The sequence below is a fragment of the Quercus lobata genome, chromosome 11 (genome assembly GCF_001633185.2).
Source record: "Quercus lobata isolate SW786 chromosome 11, ValleyOak3.0 Primary Assembly, whole genome shotgun sequence".
Lineage (NCBI taxonomy): Eukaryota > Viridiplantae > Streptophyta > Magnoliopsida > Fagales > Fagaceae > Quercus > Quercus lobata.
In genome coordinates, this window is record NC_044914.1 from 42,143,973 (window position 1) to 42,165,276 (window position 21,304).

At 34.7% G+C, this 21,304-nt stretch overlaps 2 protein-coding genes and 1 long non-coding RNA gene across 3 annotated transcripts; 2 read left to right on the forward strand and 1 right to left on the reverse strand.

Annotated features, from left to right (window-relative positions):
• The first annotated feature begins 7,791 nt into the window (after nucleotides 1-7,791).
• On the forward strand, nucleotides 7,792-10,933 carry LOC115966911 (putative late blight resistance protein homolog R1B-8). Its single transcript, XM_031086041.1, has one exon. It carries the CDS (start codon nucleotides 7,934-7,936, stop codon nucleotides 10,931-10,933), a length of 3,000 nt encoding a protein of 999 aa, XP_030941901.1. The 5' UTR covers nucleotides 7,792-7,933.
• A 511-nt stretch (nucleotides 10,934-11,444) lies between these two features.
• On the reverse strand, nucleotides 11,445-14,103 carry LOC115967405. The gene is made up of 3 exons (XR_004086445.1): nucleotides 14,018-14,103; nucleotides 12,262-12,343; nucleotides 11,445-11,469 (listed from the first exon to the last, which is right to left on the reverse strand). It is a non-coding gene; the product is annotated as an uncharacterized LOC115967405 (long non-coding RNA).
• A 4,227-nt stretch (nucleotides 14,104-18,330) lies between these two features.
• LOC115966912 lies at nucleotides 18,331-19,164 on the forward strand. The gene has a single exon (XM_031086042.1). The coding sequence runs from the start codon at nucleotides 18,331-18,333 to the stop codon at nucleotides 19,162-19,164; it is 834 nt and encodes a 277-aa protein (XP_030941902.1).
• The last annotated feature ends 2,140 nt before the right edge of the window (nucleotides 19,165-21,304 follow it).

Below are 21,304 nucleotides of genomic sequence, written 5' to 3' on the forward strand. Positions count from 1 at the left end.
TCCTCATCTTATGGTCATTTAGTTAGTGACACTTTATTTCATGTAAACTCATTTCAAAGTTTTTCTTTCTCTCACACCGTTAGGTAAGGCAATGCTGTTGCACATGCTTTAGGCCAAAGAGCTAGGCTTTCTTTTTCTTTGTTAGTTTGGATGGAATCTGTTCCGTCAGATGTAGACACTTTTGTTTTAGTGGATTGTTCTATTTCTTAATAATAATTTTCAGGCATGGACTTGTTTCTTAAAAATAAAAAAATAAAAAATAAAAGAAGAGAAAATGGGAGAGAAAACATTTTTTGTGAGTGTTTGGTTGAAGGGAGGGGAGGAAAAAAAACTAGTAGGGCCCGACAGTTTTCTTCTTGGGCCTACCAAAATTTTCTCTCTCCAAATTGGGGAAAAACTAGAGAGAACAAAAATGGACAGTCATGGAAAAAGGACCAAAAGTTGCTAACTCGACTCGAACTTGCCTATTTTTTCTTATTTAGAAATGGGCCAACCTGCAGCCCGCCCGTTTCTTGTGGGGCAACCTAACCAACCCATTGACCCATTTAATTTTTTTTTTCCCTAAAAATATTTAGACTACATACCAAGGTGCTAGGTGTATATATCATAAATGCATAAAGTACTGCACAAACACTGTTAAGCCATTTAGCAGCCACTGGTGGCAGTGGCCATGCCCCCATTTATTAAAAAATATTAATTAATTGGAAATAAATACAAAGGCAAAAGCATCTACAACTATACATTTGCACTATTAAACGTCTAACACAAAGTTAAATACCAAATAGTAGAGGAAAAAAAATACAAAAGGCAAAAGCATTTACAACTACACATCTACACTATTAACCATCTAACACTAAGTTAAATACTAAGTAGTAGAGGAAAAAAATACAAAAGGCAAAATCATTTACAATTACATGTCTACACTAAGTTAAATACTAAAACTAAGTTACTAACACTAAGTCTAACTAGCACAATACAAAACTAAAGTAAAAGAAAAAGTCCAAAAGTCCATATCATTAGTGAACTTCAAATTAAAAGTGTGTAAACTTAATATATACTTTTTGTGCTCCTTAAAATCTATCTCTCTCTCAAGTTGTAAATTTGTAATTATAAACATTATGCCTGTGAGCTATTAACATGGAAGATTTTGTTATTGTGAGTGTAAAGAACTTTAGTTATGCACAAAACTATCAGAATTGGAATGATATGGAAAGTTTTATGTTTTTTTCTTTTTACATGTATACTAATAACACAAATAGTCAAATAATAGTAGGTGCCCACTTAGCCGCCCCAGGGGGTGGGTGGGGGGGGGGGGGGGGAAGGACATTATGTACAATTCGTTTCTTTGATTGATTTGATTCATTCATTCTAAAAATTTGACATTTTTTTTAAGTGTTTTTTTTTTTTTTTTTCCATGTGAAAATGCAAGTCAGCCCAAACCTGTCCGACTCACAATCTGATTGACTCAACATGTTTTCAACCCGTTTAAAATGGCCCGTATTTTAACCCAACCCGTTTAGACTGAAACCTGATTAACTCGACCTAAACTCGACATGACTAGACCATTTGCCATGTTATGGACTAAAGCACCTATGTGTAGCTATGCTATTGCTCAATGTTAACTGGGTTTTGCTTCTTTTTGACAAGCAAACTGGGTTTTGCTTGGTTTCTTCTTTGTTTTGTTTTTTTAGTTTTGTCATTTTCTGTTCAATTGCTACATTTTTTTTTGTCATGTTCATTAGTTTTTTTTTTTCATATGTTTTGTTTTTTTTTGTTTAATCCATTCTTTTTTTTTTTCTTAATTTTTTTTTTATTTTTTTTTTTTTTTTTTTAATCTAATAGGGACATAAAAATAAATTTATACGAATTACATTTTTTATCCTTTCACTTTTTCATTCAAAACCAAACACCACGATAAAAAAATTTTTTTTTTTTTTTATCTTCTCATTTTTATTTTATCTTTATTTTTTATCCTTCTACTTTTTTAGTTCTCCAACCAAACAGTCCATCAAAATTTTTTTTTAAAAATTATTTATTAATAAGTGCAATGTGAACTTTCACAAGTAGGACGAAAACTAGCTCAATTGATAGTTCTGGCGAGGGCGCATCTATCCCCCCCCAAAAAAAAAGTCAGTATACAAGAGAGAGAAAATGTCTGTGCACCAAATGATTTGTTAAAAATAAAAAATAAAAAAAAATAAATAAATAAATAAATAAATTCCACAAACCTCCCTTGAGGTTTGGACTTATACCAATAAAATCCACAACATTTAAAAAGTGACCATTTTGATCCTTTTTCCCAAACGGTTTGTAACACCGTTATTATTATTATTATTTTTGGTTCTTTGTTCTTTCCTCTTTGCAGAATCGCCTCTCTCTCTCTTTCTCTGAGTACAAAACCCACAAAGCCAGCGATCACCAACCACCGACCACCAGCAAAACCCACAAAACCATCAACCACCAGCAAAGCAACGACATCAACAAAACCCGTAAACCAAGAGCCATCGACCACTGACCACCAACAAAACTCAAAAACCCATTAGCAACACCGACCACCCCACAACAAACCCAGTCCAGAAACACAAACCAAAACCCACAAAAATCCAATACACCCACAAAAAACCAAATTCTCTATCACCAATCCCAGCCAAAACCGACCCACTAGAAAACCCACCACCACAGCGCCACCGCAAAGAGGAAGAGAGAAGAGAAATTGCAAACCCACCACCACGATGCCAGATTTGAGCAGAGGAGATTGAAATGTCACCTGATCTGAGCGAAGGAGAGTGAAACGTTACCAGTCTAAGCTTAAGCATCGCCGGATCTAAGTGGGTTTTTGAAACTCCTCTCACTCACTACTCACTAAAACTCAAACGCCCCGTTCAAAACTTAGGCGTTGATAAACTACCGTGCCGGTGACCGAAACACACACCCGTAACAATGGTGGCGAAAAACATGAAATCGAAGACGATGGCTCTAATGGACGAGGAGTGCCTTGGAGGCCGAGATGAACGCCATCATCGACCGCCTCTACAGGCCTGGCGGCCCTAGCCTTCCGGCAATCTCATCGATTCCGAGGTCTCTTTCTTCTTTATCTTTCAATTTTTTATTTTTTGAAATTGTGAGTTGTGAGTGATAATATATACTCAGAGGAAGAGAGAGAGAGAGAGAGAGAGAGAGAGAGAGGGGCGATTCTGGAGAGAGGAAAGAACAAAGAAAAAGAAAAAAAAAAGTGACGGTATTACAAACCGTTTGGAAAAAAGGACTAAAATGGTCACTTTTTAAATGTTGAGGACTTTATTGGTATTAGCCCAAACCTTAGGTTAGGATTGTGGAATTTACCAAAAAAAAAAAACTAGAGAAGTAGAAGAAGGCGATGAGTCAATGACAAAGAAGAAGAAAGAAAAAAAAAAATCTAATCTCAAGTTCCAAAGAGATAAGAGATAATACATAATAGTAGGTGGGAGTAGAGATGACTCTTGATTCTTGAAAATGATAAAAGGCTTTGAAGTGTGACATTAGGAGTCAATGCACGTGGGTAGTAGGTGGGAGTGCAACTTGCTAGAAGCTTCGTGATTGGCTAATCTAATCCCAAATTTTCAACGTAGAGAGTTTTTGACAGTTTTTCAGATTTTTGGACAATTTTTGATAATTTTTTTGCAATGTTTTTGTTAAATTTTTTTTTTAAGTAAAACTCAAAAAAAGAAATCTTAATAATCACTACACGATACTTGTTAATATTTCCCTTCATTTATTTGTTAAAAAAAATAAAACTCAAATTTGAAACATTTAATAAATTAACCAATCTAATCCCTTTTATTAAGATTTTTTTTTAAAAATCACTATATCAATTTCATTAATTTATATCACTTGGCTTTATAATAGCAATTAGTAAAATATTATTTTATTAATTACTATAGCGTGAGTAATGATTTATTATAAATTTTCTTATCGTGTGAAGTGTTATTAAGGTTAAGACTTAAGACTAAATAATTTGTATTATTTGACATTTAGTAATTTACTCTTGATAATTTGATTTTGTATAATATATATTTTAAACATCCCAAAACATTCTAAACTTCCAATTTCAATTTGTTTAAGTGATACACATAAGCCAATTATGCCACATAACATGTTATTTATAAAAAGCATAATAATTGTAAAGACTTAATGAATAATTGAAAAGGAGGAAAAAAAACTCATATTATAATGCACGTTATCTATATATATAATAATAAATAAAACTAAGAGAAAATCCAATTAGATTTCAAATTGGAATGTGAGTTTCAGTTAACTCAACTGATAAAGTCTTTAATGGTTGTATAAGAAATTTGGGATTCAATTTCTGTCAATATAAAAAATTGATTGGTGTCTTGGTTTGATGATAAAAAGCTATCATCAGGAGCAAACGCCATAAGTTAAAACTCTCTTAAAAAAAAAAATTCAAATTGGAATTAAATTAGAGCCTAATTTTATGCCATGTGTCCCATCTAATCTAAGTTTTTAAATTTTTTTTGCCAAGTGAGTTAATTCAATGTAAAAATTGGATTTCAATTAGAATTTAATTTTGTACCATGTGTCCAATTTAATCTAAGTTTTTTTTTTTTTTTAATAATTTTGTGTCAAATGGGTTAATTTAGTGTGAAAAAACAAGGAGTTCAATATAAGTAAACCATAAAAAATATAATTCTTGAATGATTTTATATTTATGAGGGTTTTTTTTTTTTATAACTAAAAACAATTCAAGTTTATAAGTCATATATATATATATATTAATAGCCAAAGTTAAGAGAAAATCCAATTAAATTTTAAATTGAAGTCTAGTTTTGCACCATGTATCTCATCTAATTTTTAAATTTGTATATCCAGTGAATTATCAGGTGTAAAAATTAAAAAGTCTAAATTCAATTTAGAATTAAATTGAATTTGAATTGAAGTTCAATTTTGCGCATGTATTCTATCTAATTTTTTAATTTTTGTAGCAAGTAAATTATTGAATGCAAAAATAGAATAGTCTAGATCTAATTAGATTCTAAATTTATATAAATATATATATATATATATATATATATATATATAATTGTGATTGTTTTTAAATGTATCCATGCATATGCATGAGGTTACACACTAATTTATATGAAAGTAAGAAATTCTAATATCATAATTAAATCACTATTAGTTGACATATGTATTTATGGCAAAATATAGAAGAGAGATTTGAATAGACAAATCATGGGCCGGATAACTTTTTTTTTTTTTTGGTTGAGAATCATGGGCTGGTTAACTAATACTATAAATTAAATCACTTATACTTTTTAAATTCCCTCATTATGACCTATTACTATTAGTTGACATATATATTTATAGAAAAATATAGAAGAGAGATTTGAATAGACAATTTCATGGATACTAAAAGAAATCAAAAAGACAATGTGTAAATCAATTGAATGGTGAAATAAAAATGGTAAGTGGTCAATTAGTTGTCTACCAATATTACAGTTACAATACCATACATGTATTAATGTATACACGATTGATATGGTTCTACTCCTAACAAAAAATTTAAATAAAAAACATTCCATATGTGTTAGTACAATAAACACAGACGAGTCATTGGAGTTATACTTAAATACCTCCCTTTTTTTCATTTGTTATTTTCCTCTTTCTAATATGCTTCCTCAATCTTTATATCTTCTCCAACTTTTGAGTTTCTCTCTATTCTCTCTCTCCCTTATTACTTGAAATAATTATAAAGACAATCTCAATTTCTCACATTGGCGGTAACCTTGTGTTCAATAGCTAATGTCCTTTGTCCACAGTCAAGGTAAGTTTTCACGAACCACAAATAAGGAAAAGTTGTGTATTACTTCACAAATTTGTATTCCAAATTTTATAATTATTCAATGAATATAATGTTATTCTCATTTCTCAATCTTATAGCTAATGTCCTTAGCCTTTTTTAATCCCAATTTTACCCAAATCTCTAACAAAAAATATATTAAGAAAAGAGACTCACTAGCGGAGTGGGGGAATTGGAAGTGGCGGCGTAGTGAAGGAGATCATTGAAGATGGAAGGTCAGATTGGAGTTGTAAAGGCTGAGGCTTGATTTGTGGGTTTAGTGAGGATGTCATGGTGGGGTTATGTGTGACAGTGAAAACTAAGGTCTGTAACTATGGCATGGTGGAGCTTATGTTTTGGTGGCTTGGTGCTACAATGCTGCTCTTCATTTTGGGGCATAGAGAGAGCGAGAGAAAGAGACCCGTGTGGAGGAAAGTGAAGAAAAGGAAAAATATGAAGATAATGAACAAGTGAATGAGTGAATGAGAAAAAAGAAAAAAGAAAAAAAAAAAAAAAAAAAAGATATGTTTTTTTTTATAATAAAAAAAAAAAAAGAAAAGAGATATGTGGAAGACATGCATTCAGGTAAAAAAATAATGTGGAAGACATGCACTAAAGCAATAAAATTTTAAAGATAAAATTTTAAATTACAATAATTTAAAAGAAAAAAAATAGAACTACAAATTATTTTACAACTTTTTTTTCATAATTGTAATGTGAAAGTGTGTGAGTGATAGAGAAAAAATTGTAGTTTTATGTATAAGCAGTAGGCAAATGCCACCAAATAATTATAACAAAAAAGTTGTGAAATAATTTTTAGTGTTATAACTAATCATTTAAAACATAAGTGTTAATAAAATTTTATTTTATAAAGATTCATTTTACCAAAATTATTGGATTTTAACTTTTAAGATAATAATTTTGTGTTATAAAAAATGATAAATCCACATTCTTTTTAACAAATTTTTTTATTATTAAGAGAATCATTTATTATTTTCGTGAAATCATTAATAATAATAATAATAATAATAATAATAATAATAATAATAATAATAATAATAATAATAATAATAATAATAAAACCACAAGTATGAATTCTTAAAAAATAAAAATAAAAGAATACAAATATAAAGAATTCCTTCTATATATTGTCATTTTTGCTAATTTATACTTCAAACCACAATATTAATAAGTGCTTACCAAACATTCAAATTTTTCTAAAAGCATTTTCTAATAGTTTTTATCAAACACTCTACTTTTTTAAAAAAACACAATTTCACACCGCACTATTTAAAACCACCACTTTTTCATAAAAACACATTTTAAAAAACTGAACCAAACTCACCCTTAGTTGTTTGGCCTATAAAATTTGTAAAAATAGGGTGCTCTTCTCTTTTTAACAATTGTTTATACACTATGTTATAATTATTTTTTATTTTGGATTTTAGGGAATGGTGTCTCAATATACACACTCCCTTCTTGTGAGACATCCCAAAAATCTTACTGATTGTGGATGATAAAATTGGAGATTTTAGTTTATTACATGTCCTTCAAATTAATTTAATTTACTTGTCAAATATCAAATCAATTAATCAAGCCACTTTTACTACTACAACATATCATATAAATAATATATGTCGGCAGTATTGTAAAACGCATATTAATGTAGTAATGTCTCTAACCAACGAAAGAAAAAGGAAATGAAAGCAGCACTCATTATTATTGATCCCACAACAGATAAGACCAACAAGCCTATGAACAAGCCATGACCATTGCTGTTTGCACTACCCCCACATTTCAGTTAAGAATTTAGGTCTGTTTGGTAGAGTGGTTCAAACTCCCATTTTCAATTTTTAAATAATCTTACACATATTTTCACACACCCATACGTATTTTAAAAAATTTCAAATAACATGTCCCTTCATTTCCGACTTCATAGTCCACGTGATTGATAGTTATCATAAAACACTTTCCTTCATCCTTCCGGACTTTCCTTTCCCAACAACCCTCTGCCCCCTGAGCAAAAAATATCTGTAATTGTTGTACTAAGTTTTAGGGTTTTACCCACAAAGGAGGGAAAATAATTAAGCAGACATGGCAGACAGTGTTGTGAGTTTCCTGTTGGAGAACCTGACTCAGTTGCTTACCAAAGAATCAAAATTGCTACTTGGAGTTAAGGATCAAGTCAGGTCACTTAAGAACGAGCTGTCTCTGATCAACCTCTTCCTCCAAAAAACTGAAGGCAAACGACAAGACGAATTGGTGAAGGAGGTAGTCAGCCAAATTAGGGACGTAGCCTATGAGGCTGAGGATGTTATTGATACATTCATCATGACTGTGACAGAGCACAGGAGAAGAAGAAGCAAGCTGAGGAAGTTAATCCATTCATGTGAACGAGCAATTACGTTTCACGAGGTTGCAAGCAAGATAGAGAGCATCAAGATCATCAACAAGGAAATTAACGACAATAGGAGCAAGTACGGCATAGAAATTGCTGAATCATCTGGAGGAGATGCAGAAGCAGAGGAGATACTGCACAGGCGCAGGAAACGTGTTGAGGAAGATCAAGTAGTGGGCTTCGCTCATGACGCTGAGGTATTGGTGAAGGAGCTTATGGAAGGGAGTTTGCAACGAAATGTTGTTTCAATCATTGGCATGGGCGGCTTAGGTAAAACCACTCTTGCTAGGAAGATCTACAACAACAATGATGTCAAGAATTACTTTGATTTCCGTGGGTGGGTTTATGTTTCTCAAAAATATAGAATCAGAGAGCTGTTGCTTGAAATTTTGAATGGACTGTCACCACCACCAAGAGTGATGTTGAGAGCTGAATTGAAAGAGAAATTACTCCAAGGTTTGTATGCTACGTATAGCTCGAATAATGATAAACTGAAAGGGACACTAACTGAAGACTTGAAACGTTTCAAAGAAATGAATGATGAAGAATTCAGAAAGGCATGGTTTGAGTTCTTGGAAGGCGTACAAGACCATAATGATTTGAAAAATTCGTTGTCAAATTTCGTGCAAGATTTTTACAGCGAGAATGGAGTTAAATTGCAAGATATGACTGAGGATGAATTGAAAAGTGTGCTGCTTGAAAGCTTGGAAGATAAGAAATACTTACTTGTTATGGATGACATCTGGAATATTGAAGTATGGAATGAGGTAAGTATTGCATTTCCTAATAACTCGAATAGGAGTAGAATCTTAATCACAACCCGAATAAAAGAAGTATCATTACATGCAAGTAGTGTTAATAATAGTGTTCCTCCTATTCCCCCTTATGAACTCCCACTTCTTGAAGAAGATAAAAGTTGGGAACTCTTCTCTAAAAAGGTATTTTGGGAAGGTACATGTCCTCCAGAACTAGAAACTCTAGGTAGACAACTTGTGAAAAGTTGCCATGGATTACCACTTGCTATTGTGGTATTGGGAGGTCTTTTGGCATGTAAGGAGAAAACACATCGAATATGGTCAAAATATATCGGCCATGTCAATTCGTATTTGACTGATAATAGATCAAGATGCATAGACATATTGGCTCTAAGCTACAATCACTTACCCCGACACTTGAAACCATGCTTTCTATATTTTGGTATCTACCCAGAAGATTTTGAGATACCAGTGAGGCAACTAATCCGACTTTGGATAGCTGAGGGATTCATATGGCAAAGTGGGAACAGAAATATAGAGGATGTTGCTGAAGACTACTTGGAGGATCTCATTGATCGAAGCTTGATTCAAGTGGCAAAGAAAAGGTTAGATGGAGGAGTCAAAACATGTCGTATCCATGATCTTCTACGAGACCTCTGTATATCAGAGAGTTCTGAAGAGAAGTTTCTCGAGGTTCATTCAAATGTTAACCTTTCACCCATAGGCAAATCTCGCAGAATTTCAATCCACTATGGCAACAATCCATACATTTCTTCTGGCCCTTGTAAGCCTTCAAATAGTCGTTCTATAATAGGCTTCGGGGGTGTTGTCGAGCTCGAGAGTCCTCCTGATAATTGCTACTTGGAATGTATTTGCAAAAGTAACAAGTTGGTTCGGGTGGTAGAGCTCAGTAATATGGGCGTTTGTTGCTTAATCCCCAAGGGGATTGAAAAGCTGGTCCTTTTGAGCTACTTCAGCCTCGCATCTGGTGAGCTTATTCCAGATTCCATGTGCAACCTTTGGAATCTAGAGACGTTGGACATGAGAAATTCTACAGCGAGAACAAAATGCAACCTTTGGAATCTAGAGACGTTGGACATGAGAAATTCTACAGTGAGAACAAAATGCTTGCCCAAGGGGATATGGAAGTTACAAAGATTAAGACATTTGTATCTGGATGGGCCAACATCTCTACCTAGAACTAAAAAAAATACAGCGGCTTTACCCAATCTTCAAGTCCTTACTGGTATAGCTATAAATGAAGACACTGAGAGTCACTTTGCCAAGGCCAGATTTCCTAATCTAAGAAAATTAGGATTGTATTCTTCAAGATGGGTAGAGTCAGGGATTTTGTCAAGCCTCCGTCCCTTGTGTCATCTACAAACTTTGAAGATTTATCATCTTCATGAGATTTCGTCAAGTCCTACTTCAATTTTGTTGACCCTCACAAAAATAACCTTAGTAGAATCAGCCTTAGTAGATTTAGCCTTAGTAGATTCAGCCTTCATGGGAGTGTTGGGTAGCCTTCCCAAACTTCGAATACTCAAAGTAATTGGAAGAGCTGCCGTTGACTATGAATTCGTCAGTAATGTCCTCAATTGCGATGAAAGAAGTTTTCAGCAACTTGAAGTCTTTAAAATGGCAAGTCTGAACTTTTTTGAATGGAAATTGGGGCAAGGTGCAATGCCAAACCTTCAACGTTTGGTCATCGAAAGGACCTCTTGTATGCTCCCGGACGAACTATGGTGCTTGAGTGCCTTGCGGGATGTGGAAGTTTTACATCCCGGTCCAGTTTTGGCAAAGAGGCTTCGACAGTTGCAGATGAGGGATGGATGTAAGCTCCATGTCTATCCACCTCTCGACCGAGAGAGTAGAAGTTTTACATCCCAATCCACATTTGGCAGTGAGGCTTCGACAGTTGCAGATGAGGGATGGATGTAAGCTTTGGTGCGGGGCTGGGTCCTGCGGGGTCAATGGTCGTTTGCTTTGTCGTTCATTCGTGTTTTGATGGTATGATATGATATCACAGGTACTTGTTACCCTTTTTTTTCTTTTTTTTTTTAATTCTCTGATTTTCGCTGATTTTTGGATTATTTGTAACTTGGTATAAAATAGTTTGTGTGGAACAAGTATTTTTTATTACTAGTCGCTAACCCATGCAATGCACGGGAATGCTAACAATTTTTTTAATTAAAAATAAATAAAAATTAAGATGAACCTCCAAATAATGTGACATTAGAATTGTAACAGCCATCAAATAATAACAAAATATACATTTTTCTAGATTAAAAAAATGACACAAATAGCTTAGTCATTTGCTCGTGTGACACTGTTGCACCACTCTCAAATGACATATACACCACAGAATCATTTGGTTGCTTGTGTTACTTCTGTTGATGTTCATCTCTTCTTGAATTGTCACTTGTGGTTTAAATTGCTTTGGCATTTGTATTATTGGTTGGTTATTTTCCACAAGCCTATTATATTACTTAAAGATATTAGACATAGTATTATAGACATGGTATAGTATTATGACCTTTCAAAAGGGTAATTTTGTCACTTTTTTAAATATCTATATTAAAAAAATAAAATAAAATAAAAAGTTAAAGGGAAACATTACAATAGGTAACTAAAGAAAGCAGAAAGTTAAAGGTTATGGAAATATGTTTGCTCTGAGTTTCTGAAGTAAAGGTTCAGAGATCACAAGATTTCTTAGTTGGATAAATAAAGCATAAGGGGATATTGTAAGAAAACATGAAACATGAGCTTTGCACATAAACATGAATTGCATGATAAAGGCAATATATGTATGTATCATGGGAGGATCAACTATGAGAGTCACCTCTTTTTACAATACATAGATCTATCACAAAGTCCAGAACTAACACCTTATAATATAAAGTTTCTCATGATGTTTGGGCTAACACATAGATCTATTATTTTAATCCAAAACTAAAATTAGTGATCAAAAATATATTATTAATCATTTATATTCTTTACTCGATGTGAGGAAAAAATTATTAAACCAATCATTTAGTTTGGTGGGGACTTTATAATTTTTTTGCTTGCTGACTATGTTTGAGAAAGTGTAATCCTATGAGTAAACCTACTATTTCAATCAGATGTGGCCATTTGTGGTTGCAGACCTATTACCCACCAAACATGGTGCCATGCATCAGTTTTCACAATACGGCTTGCATTGATGCTTTAAGCAGTATTGTAGAGACTATAAATAAATTAAAAATGTGAATCCAAAACAAAGCACTTACTGATCTTTGAATTTAGTAGTCTCAGGAATGTCCAAATCAATATAAACTCTTGTTCCACTTGTTGACGATAAGTTATACTCTCCTGCAATACACGGGATTCATTAGAAAAAAAAAAAGTACAATTGTCTACATACAAACTTATATTTGTGGTAAAAAGGCCATTCCATTCAGGCCCATTATTTGCACACTATTGAATATTGAAGTTTCAAAGGAACCTTCACAGTAACAAAGAGAGGTCTACATCAGAGGGCATAGTATCTTGTGGACATGTACAATATAGAGGTAAATAATCCAACTTTGCTGTGCTAGATATAGATGCTAAAGATAATGACATTTGAGTAAAGGAAAGGGAAGGAATGGGGTCTCTCAAAGCCAGGAAAAAAAGCAATAAAGTAACTGGAAGAAAAATCAAAATGCCTCAGAATTTGAAATGACATCCCAGTATCCCACCCATCTACAGTAGGTTATTCCAGCTTCTTAGTGAGTCCATCCCTCACTCAAAGGTCAACTATCTCTACAAAACCTAATGAATATATCAAAAATTCTAACCTTTACACTCATTGACACATCCCTTAACACACAACCATCATAACTGATTGTAAAGAACTATTTTCCCAATTCTTATCAGGCTTGCCTGGGCCTATTAGTTTCTTGTCTAAACAATGCAGCTAACAGGAAAGCTCTTTTATTAACCCCCAAAAGAAGCATATTTACTATCAGACAGCTCTGCAGGCTGTATGGTTCAACTTTGAAGTTTCCACAGTTTCACCTTAATAAAAAAGTTGGAAGTTTTGAAAACTTAAGTAAAAAAGTATATCAAAGTTTCAGAGGTAACTCAAGTTTAAAAAGTGGTTAAGAGAATCTGCAGATTGTAAGTCTGACACATAGTTTAGAAAAATGCCTTAAACATGATGTTGTATATATCTGCCATGTAATTTGAGGGTAGATTAACATCTTTTAGTATCCCTTTTAGTATCCCAGCTTGTAAGGTAGTGCTGTTTTTATGTTTCTTCCTTTTTAAATTAGATCATGTTTCCAATATATTGCAATTGCCCCTTTTCCATTATAGTTTTCAAAAAACTTCTTCACTATACACATTTTATCAGCATTGTTGTCTACCATTCTAGAAAGCAGAAGTTTCTCCAAAAAAAAAAATTCTAGAAAGCAGAAGAGTTAGAAGGGGGGAATCTCAAAATATATCAAAAATTGTAAAACCAAAAAACAACAATACATAGTTTAGTTGTAAACAGAATGTGATAAACCATTTAAAAACAAAGACCCAATACAAATTTGGTTCTACAAATAAAAAATTTGTATTTAAAGCAACGCAATACACAATTCAAGTTAAGTGAAACAGTCAAGACTAACACAGTAAGATTCCAGTGCTATTAAAGACGCAATTTAAAAGCTATAAACATAGCACCTGATCTGATTCAGATAATAAGGATAGTTTTCTGAGAACTTTATTTGAATATTGTAGTACGAATCAAAATTAAATTGCCGAAAAACCCTAACAGAACAAAAAGGCCTAAAACAAAATTGGAGCAAAAAATTAGTAATTCCGTAAGATCCAAAACTCTAAGCAATATTTTTTGTAATTTTCGTAATCTATAAAATACCTTGACTTGACTATGAAAAGAGAGAAACAAATTAGAGGTCAAGACTTGAGCCAGCAAAGGCTATGAACCAAATAGGATTACAAAAACGTACCAATTAGAGGTCAAGACTTAAGCCAAATAGGAGTACAAAAACATACCAATTAGAGGTCAAGACTTGAGGCAGCAAAGGCTATGAACAGATAGAGCCAGACTGAGAGAAGAGGGATGCTCTGAGAAAGGAATGAGGGGCAGAGTGAAGAGAGGAGCAAACCTGCGTGCTGAGTTTGCGTTTGTGTGTATTGAGTTTTGTTTATTTTTAAAGTTAAGTATAGGGTTAAAAAAAAAAGTTTTTTTAAAGATAAGTATCGGGTTAAAAAAAAAGTTTTTTAATTCTATTTTTTATTTTTAAATGTTGTGTTGTGCTGATGTGGAAAATTGTGGTGCTAGTAAAGGCTTCTGTTTTATATATATATATATATATATATATAGATTATTTATTTCCTAATTATCCTAGCTTTTAAGCCTTTATTGCTATTTTCTTTTTCTTTTTTCCTTTTTAAAATCCTTTACAATAATTTATTATGCGTATGGTGATATATCTATTTTGGTTTGGAGGAAGTTTATTGAAATGTTTAGTAAGTCTATGTTTGGGCTTGATTATTTTATGTGTTTGTTTAGGTGACTATTTGACTCACAAATAATAGAAAAAATTACAAAATTTAGTTACAAAATTGGTTGTAACTTAATACTATAACCATTAAATTGTATGTTCTTTAATCTCTTAATATATATGTCAATTGGATACAATATAGATATATATTATATCTAATATCTAATCTAATCTTATCTAATGTCTCAGAGAAAATTCAATTAAATTTTACATTTTAATTCCAATTTTTCTTCATATATCCCAAAATTTCCTAATTTTTGTGTCATATTGGAAACCATACCACAAATATCCATCTAGGTCGCCACAAATAGTTAGCGCCTCTTATTACTCAGTACAAGCTCATCACAACAGCCATTGAAAAATACTTAATTTCCAAATACTAAAAACTATATGTTGGTCTCCAACAACATAAGTTATAAGTTAAAATGAGAAGAAAATTATCAACCATCTAGGCAACCAAAGATATAAGTTATTAATAAAAATATGGCTACAGTAAATCCTGAATCTTTGGAGTCTAAATTATCAAATGATATCCCTTCAATTACAAAAAATAAAGGCATGTAGACCTAGAGGTTGTAAAGAATGATGAGATAGACTAGTCAAACTAATTTCCTAAATTTTGGTAAGTGAAATAATTGGAGGATATGCAATTCAGCAGAGAAAGACTATGTAAAATGTGTGTCTCAAAACCTGGCCCTGGAATCTGCAGTATGAGCTGAAAAAGGCAAGCAATTATACATTTATAAAGACAAATTCAACACTGTGCCCTTAATTTTTGAATTGAACCTCAGATTGTAATCAAGCCACCTCTTGGCTTTACCATAAAGTTCAAAATAGTAACTATCATCCCACTGCAAGTGTTCTTTCTTCTTATTCCTCATTACCTAGCTACTAATTTTATCGTTGGAACAAGATTATTCAACAATTTCTGGAACCCGATCAAGCTAGCAGTTGATTTCCTCTGGAAATTCAGCCCTTGCTTGATTAGTTTTTCCCTAGGTTGCACGAACATGCCATTTTTGGCGTCGTGTCTGCGTCTGACACATGTCGGACACCGGAACGGGGACATCACGCCAGATTCCGGTGTCCGGCGGTGTCCCTCTTTTTTTTTTTTTTTCGCTTCTCCGACATGGCTCCAACGCGGTTCCGACGCCTCCAACACGCCAGCAGTGAAAAAAAAAAATCACAGATTTTGACTGATGAACTTACCAATACCATTGATTTTGTGATAACCCTAAAATAATATAGCAAATTTAGAGTCTCTTAGACTAAAATTGAAACCACATCTCACGTTCTTCTCAACCCACCCTCCCTCTGTCGCTGCCGCTGCCCTCTGTCCCTCGCCGGAGTTAAATCGGGCTGATCGGCGAGCTCCAACGTCGACGCCGTGCCTTCTGTCCTCTGTCCCTTCCAATCTCTCTCTCTCTCTCTCGGCGCGGACCGATCTCTTCTCTATTCTCTCTCTGTTTTTTTTTTCTTCTTTCTTTCTTTCCAGTATTAACTTGAATGTACTGTTACTTACTTATTATAATGCGTTTTGTGTTTTTTTTTTTTTTTTTAACTGCTGCTGTGGCTTGTGTGCCCTCTGTCCCTTCTTTCTTTTTTTTAATATTAGTTATAACTTATAAATTTGTTTTTGTGTGTCCTGCTATAATTTTATTTATTTATTAAAGTTAAATATTGTAGGTGATTTTACTAAAATGAATACTGAAAGTGCTTGAAGATTTTGTGTATTATTGTAGTACTTTGGGTGTTAGTTTACTTATTTGTAGTTCTTACATAATTTAGATTCTAAATATAAATGTATTTTGTCTAAAAATATTAAAAAATGTGCCTAAATATAAAATTTAATTAATTATTTAACCGCCGTGTGCCTTCCATGTCATGTCCTTATTTTTCAAAAATTACCTTATTCCCGTGTTCGTGTCCATGTCATGTTCGTGTCCGTGCAACTTAGGTTTTTCCAACCTCAACAACCATTGTTCCATCTTGCAAGGCCCAAATCCTTTGGATGTTCAAAGAAGAAAACTGTGGAACAAATGGAGTATATACTGAATTGGAATCATGGTTTCAATTAATGGCAATACCAAACCAAAAATAGAATTATTAATTAAAAAGAAAAAAAAATGTTATTTTAACACATTGCACTCTCAGTGTAAAAGTAATGATGCAGGAATTACAATTTATAAATTTGTATCACCATTCTTAAGTGCAGAAAAACATTCCAACTTTGGTTTATCATTAAAGATATAATAAAAGTGAAAGTCTTGATTATTATGACAGGCATCAGAATGTAAATTGTAATCATAGCCAGATTAGTATGACCAAACATAACACTATTATGAACCTTGATAAAAATTTAGGAATAAAATTACAAGTTTCGAAACATATACAGCAAACCTTTATCAAGTAAAGAAGTTTGACCTATGATTATGATAGACAACTGATGCAAGTTGTGAGCATTAGAGCCCCAAATCCGGCATAAATTGGCACCCTGGGATCAGTCTCAGATAATAACATCTTTAGTTCCAACACAAACAAAAACAAGTAATCAAAGAAAATCCTATATTTTTCAGTACAAAAGTTAATTTGAGTCATCAACTTTAGGTCAATGCTACTGCTGCCTATTGCATCTAAAATAACAATTCTTGTACCATCTATTTCAATTGGGAGCTTAGAGCTCTAGAAAATTTACGTTCCAGATCGTATATGAAAATTAATTGTAGATCATGGGCAAGCATTGATCTGAATCCAAATGGAAAATGGAAAAGGAAATTAGAAGGAAGGGAAAATGCTGAAAAGGAAAAATACAGGGCTATGCCCATAACATACAGGGCTATGAGGGATCGTATAGACCTTGGGTGGTCGTGGCACGTAGAAAGAAAGAGACAAAATTTCAGAGGAGTGGTGGGTCCTTACCTGATTACGGTCTTGCTTTGGAGCAGAGGAGTAACGGTCATCAGATAGCTAATAGGAGGAATTGGGTTGATGTGGAGAAGATTGATGGCTCCAATGGGCTTAACAAGGAGATAAAAAGAAAATTGGCTCCCTTAAGGATTCTGGAGAAAGCCCAAGTGGAGCAAGTTTTACATAGAATTGGGAAAGAAGCCCAAGTTGGTTCGTCCCATATTGCAGGTATGAAAACTAAAACTCCTAAAAGTGATAAAGCCTGTAAGGCTAGTTCAGTTAAAGGCATGAAGGCGGAGGCACGTGCAAGGGCTGGATAAAAGAATTCAATCGGTGCTGCTGGGGAAGAAAACATTAAGGATCGCTCGTCGGCACACAAGATGGGCCAAGCCAGTGCAGTCGTAGGGGCGGAGCTGAGTCAGGTCGCTGTGGAGCACCTTAATGCGCTGTCGCCTGATGGAGATTTCCATTTCACTGCCGATGATGTGTCCAAGATGGGTCAGGTTCGAAGAGGTTGTTCCAGAGTAAAATCTGGTGATCGGAGTGGTCGTGAGGCGAGTAACCTGAACTGGGAGTATGGGTTTGGTCAACTTGAAGATCAAGGCATGGACGGAGGGCTGGCTGGCGGTAACGACGGCATGCTGGGCTGTCCTGGTGATTGTTCCGGCAATGGAGATAGATTACAGGTAGCTCGATCTGATCATGGCTCCTTAAGTGATGGGAGTGGGGGTTGTGCAGCTCATGGTGAGGATCAGATGGTTTTGGAAGGGAGAGGCGATGGTAGGTCTTCCCAATGAGATTTGTCAAGTCCCAGCTCTTAAAGTCCTTATGAATTGCATTATTTGGAATTGTAGAGGTGCTTCAAAGCCCTCTTTTCAAAAGTGTGTTAGGGAGATGGTGCAGAAGCATAATTCAGCTATTTTGGTGGTAATGGAAACTCGTGTTAGGGGTAACAGAGCAAGGGAAATCACTGAAAGGCTCCCTTTTGATGGAGCTATTCGCTCTGATGTAGTTGGGTTTGCTGGTGGAATATGGGTGCTATGGAATTTTGATAGAGTTGACGTTGCCCATTTGGCCAGTACTAAACAAGAAATTCACTTTACGGTTAAGGTACGAATTTCAAATATTATTTGGCTTTTCTCTACTGTGTATGCTAGTCCTAGGTGCGCTGAAAGACACATTTTGTGGAATAACCTTATGAAAGTAGCAGACCTTCACAATATGCCTTGGGTTATAGCAGGGGATTTTAATAAACCTTTGGTTAATGATGATAAATTTGGTGGTAGAGTGGTTAGTGTGAACATCTCTGTTTTGTTTAAGGAGCGTTTAGATAAATGTAATATGATAGACATTGGCTTTGCGAGTCTTCATTACACTTGGACCAATAGAAGGGAAATTCAAGCGTTGATACAAGAGAGAATAGACAGGTTCTTTATGAACCCTCAGTGGTGTTTGCTTTACTCGGATGCTAAAGTTACCCATCTTCCTAGGTACCATTTCGATCACTGCCCTGTTCTTTTAGAGATGCAACCAGGTGTAAGTAGGGGGAAGAAGAGGCCGTTTAGGTTCCAAACGTGCTGGTTGCTTGACCTTACCTTCCCTGGTATTGTTTCTCAAGCTTGGGGAGGTGCAAATAATCTTGTAGAGGCCATTGATAGCTTCATAGGAATGTTGTGGATTGGAATAAAAACCAGTTCGGGAATATTTTTACAAGGAAGAAAATTTTGATGGCTAGGATCAATGGTATTCAAAAGGCTATTGCTTTTAAACCTTCTAGTTTTCTTTTTAAGTTGTAAGGGGGTCTCCTTAGAGATCTTGATCTTGTTCTTAATTAAGAGGAGGAGTTGTGGGCTCTGAAGTCTCGGGTAAATTGTTTGGTTCAAGGGGATCGCAATACAACTTTCTTCCATGTTTCAACTTTGGTTAAGAGGAAAAGGATTTGGATCATGGCTATTAAAAATTCAGTGGGGGATTGGATCCATGAGGAGAATGATATCAAAAATTTTATCAGAAGTGGTTTTAATAGGATATACGCAACATCTCATGAGACTGTTTTAAGGGAAGAACCTAGTTTTGTCCAATGCCAGGCCAGCCTTTTGGATGGGGATAGGGAGAGCATCGGTGGAGAGGTTACTGAAACAGAAATCAAGGTTGCTTTATGGTCCTTAATACCATTTAAAGCCCTGGGTTCGGATGGACTTCATGCGGGCTTCTTCCAAAAATTTTGGCCGATAGTGGGGGACTCTATAATTGAGGAAGTTAAGCATATTTTAGGAGTGGAAAAATGCCTGCACATCTGAATAAGACTCTTATTGCTTTGATTCTTAAGATCCAAGGTCCTAAGACATTAGGTAATTATAGACCTATTAGCCTATGTAATATGGTGTATAAAGTGGTGACCAAGATTATTGTGGCAAGGCTGAGACCTTTATTGGATAAGCTTATATCTCCCTTACAGATGGCTTTTGTCCCGGGTAGAAAGGGTATTGACAATGTCATCATTGCCCAAGAGATAATTCATTCCCTTGGGAAAAAGAAAGGGAAGATGGGGTACATGGCCTTAAAGATAGATTTGGAGAAGGCTTATGACAAGCTTGAGTGGGGATTTATTTGAAACTTGCTTACTAGAATTAACCTTCCTACAAAGCTCATAGATGTTATAATGAGTTGTATGTCGACGGTTTCCACTTCCATATTGTTTAATGGGGAAGCTTTGGATCCGATTCTTCCTTCTAGAGGGATAAGGCAGGGTTACCCATTCTCTCTGTATCTTTTCATCATTTGCATGGATTTTCTTGGCCAGCTAATAGAAGAGAAGTGCAATATGAAGACATGCCAGCTAGTTAAAGTCTCTCAAAGTGGTCTTGAATTCTCTCATCTCTTCTTTGCGGATGACCTCATCTTTTTTGCTAAAGCAGATTGGGTAAATTGCGCCACCATTAGAGATGTTCTTGATGATTTTTGTGAGTTATTTGCGCAATCAGTGAGTGAAGCTAAGTCGAGGGTGTATTTCTCTCCAAATGTAGACCGAGACACAAGGGAATCTCTTTGTGATGTTTTTGGGTTTGCTTCCACTCCATTCTTGGGGAAGTATCTTGGCTTTCCTCTAAAGCATCCTAGCTCTTCATCTCAGGAGTACAATTTCATCCTTGATAGAGCAAAACAAAATCTTTCAGGTTGGAAGGCTAACATGCTCTCTTTGGCGGGGCGGAATGTTCTCATTCAAGCCTCTTTGGCTACTGTTCCTTCGTATGTTATGCAATGTAACCTGTTGCTTGGTAGAATTTTGGATGGGTTAGATAAAGTGAATCGGAATTTCCTGTGGGGTTCTTCTAAGGCAGCCAAGAAGATTCATTGGGTTGGTTGGGATAAGGTGATAAAGTCTAAGGAGGAAGGGGGGCTTGGGTTGCAATTAGCAAAGGGCAAGAATATAGCTCTCCTTTCTAAGCTTAATTGGAGGTTCCATACTGAAAAGGAGGCCCCTTGGGCTTGAGTGTTGAATCTGAAATATTGTAATCTGAGAAGAAGAGTCGCTACCAATGCTAATAGGCTTCCTTGTTCTCACATTTGGGTTGCGATGAAAAAAGGTATGGACACTTTTAATAAGGGTAGCAGGTGGATGGTTGGTAGGGATAGTGGGCTTAATGTGTGGCAAAGCAATTGGACAAATGGAGGTTCTCTTAGAGGTTTGATTCAGGGTCCTATCACGAGGGAGGCTAGCTAGCTAGAAGTTAAAGATTTTATGATAGACACGGGTTGGGATTGGGGGAAGATTCCCTTTGAACTTCCTGTTGAAGTTAAAAGGTTGATTCAAGCAACCCCAGTGACGTTGTTGAGTAGAGGTGTTGATAAGTTGGCTTGGTCGAGG

Bases quoted from the DNA above. Each gene is read 5' to 3' on its own strand.
- LOC115966911 (XM_031086041.1), top strand. From the start codon at position 7,934: ATGGCAGACAGTGTTGTGAGTTTCCTGTTGGAGAACCTGACTCAGTTG.
- LOC115966912 (XM_031086042.1), top strand. From the start codon at position 18,331: ATGGTGCAGAAGCATAATTCAGCTATTTTGGTGGTAATGGAAACTCGT.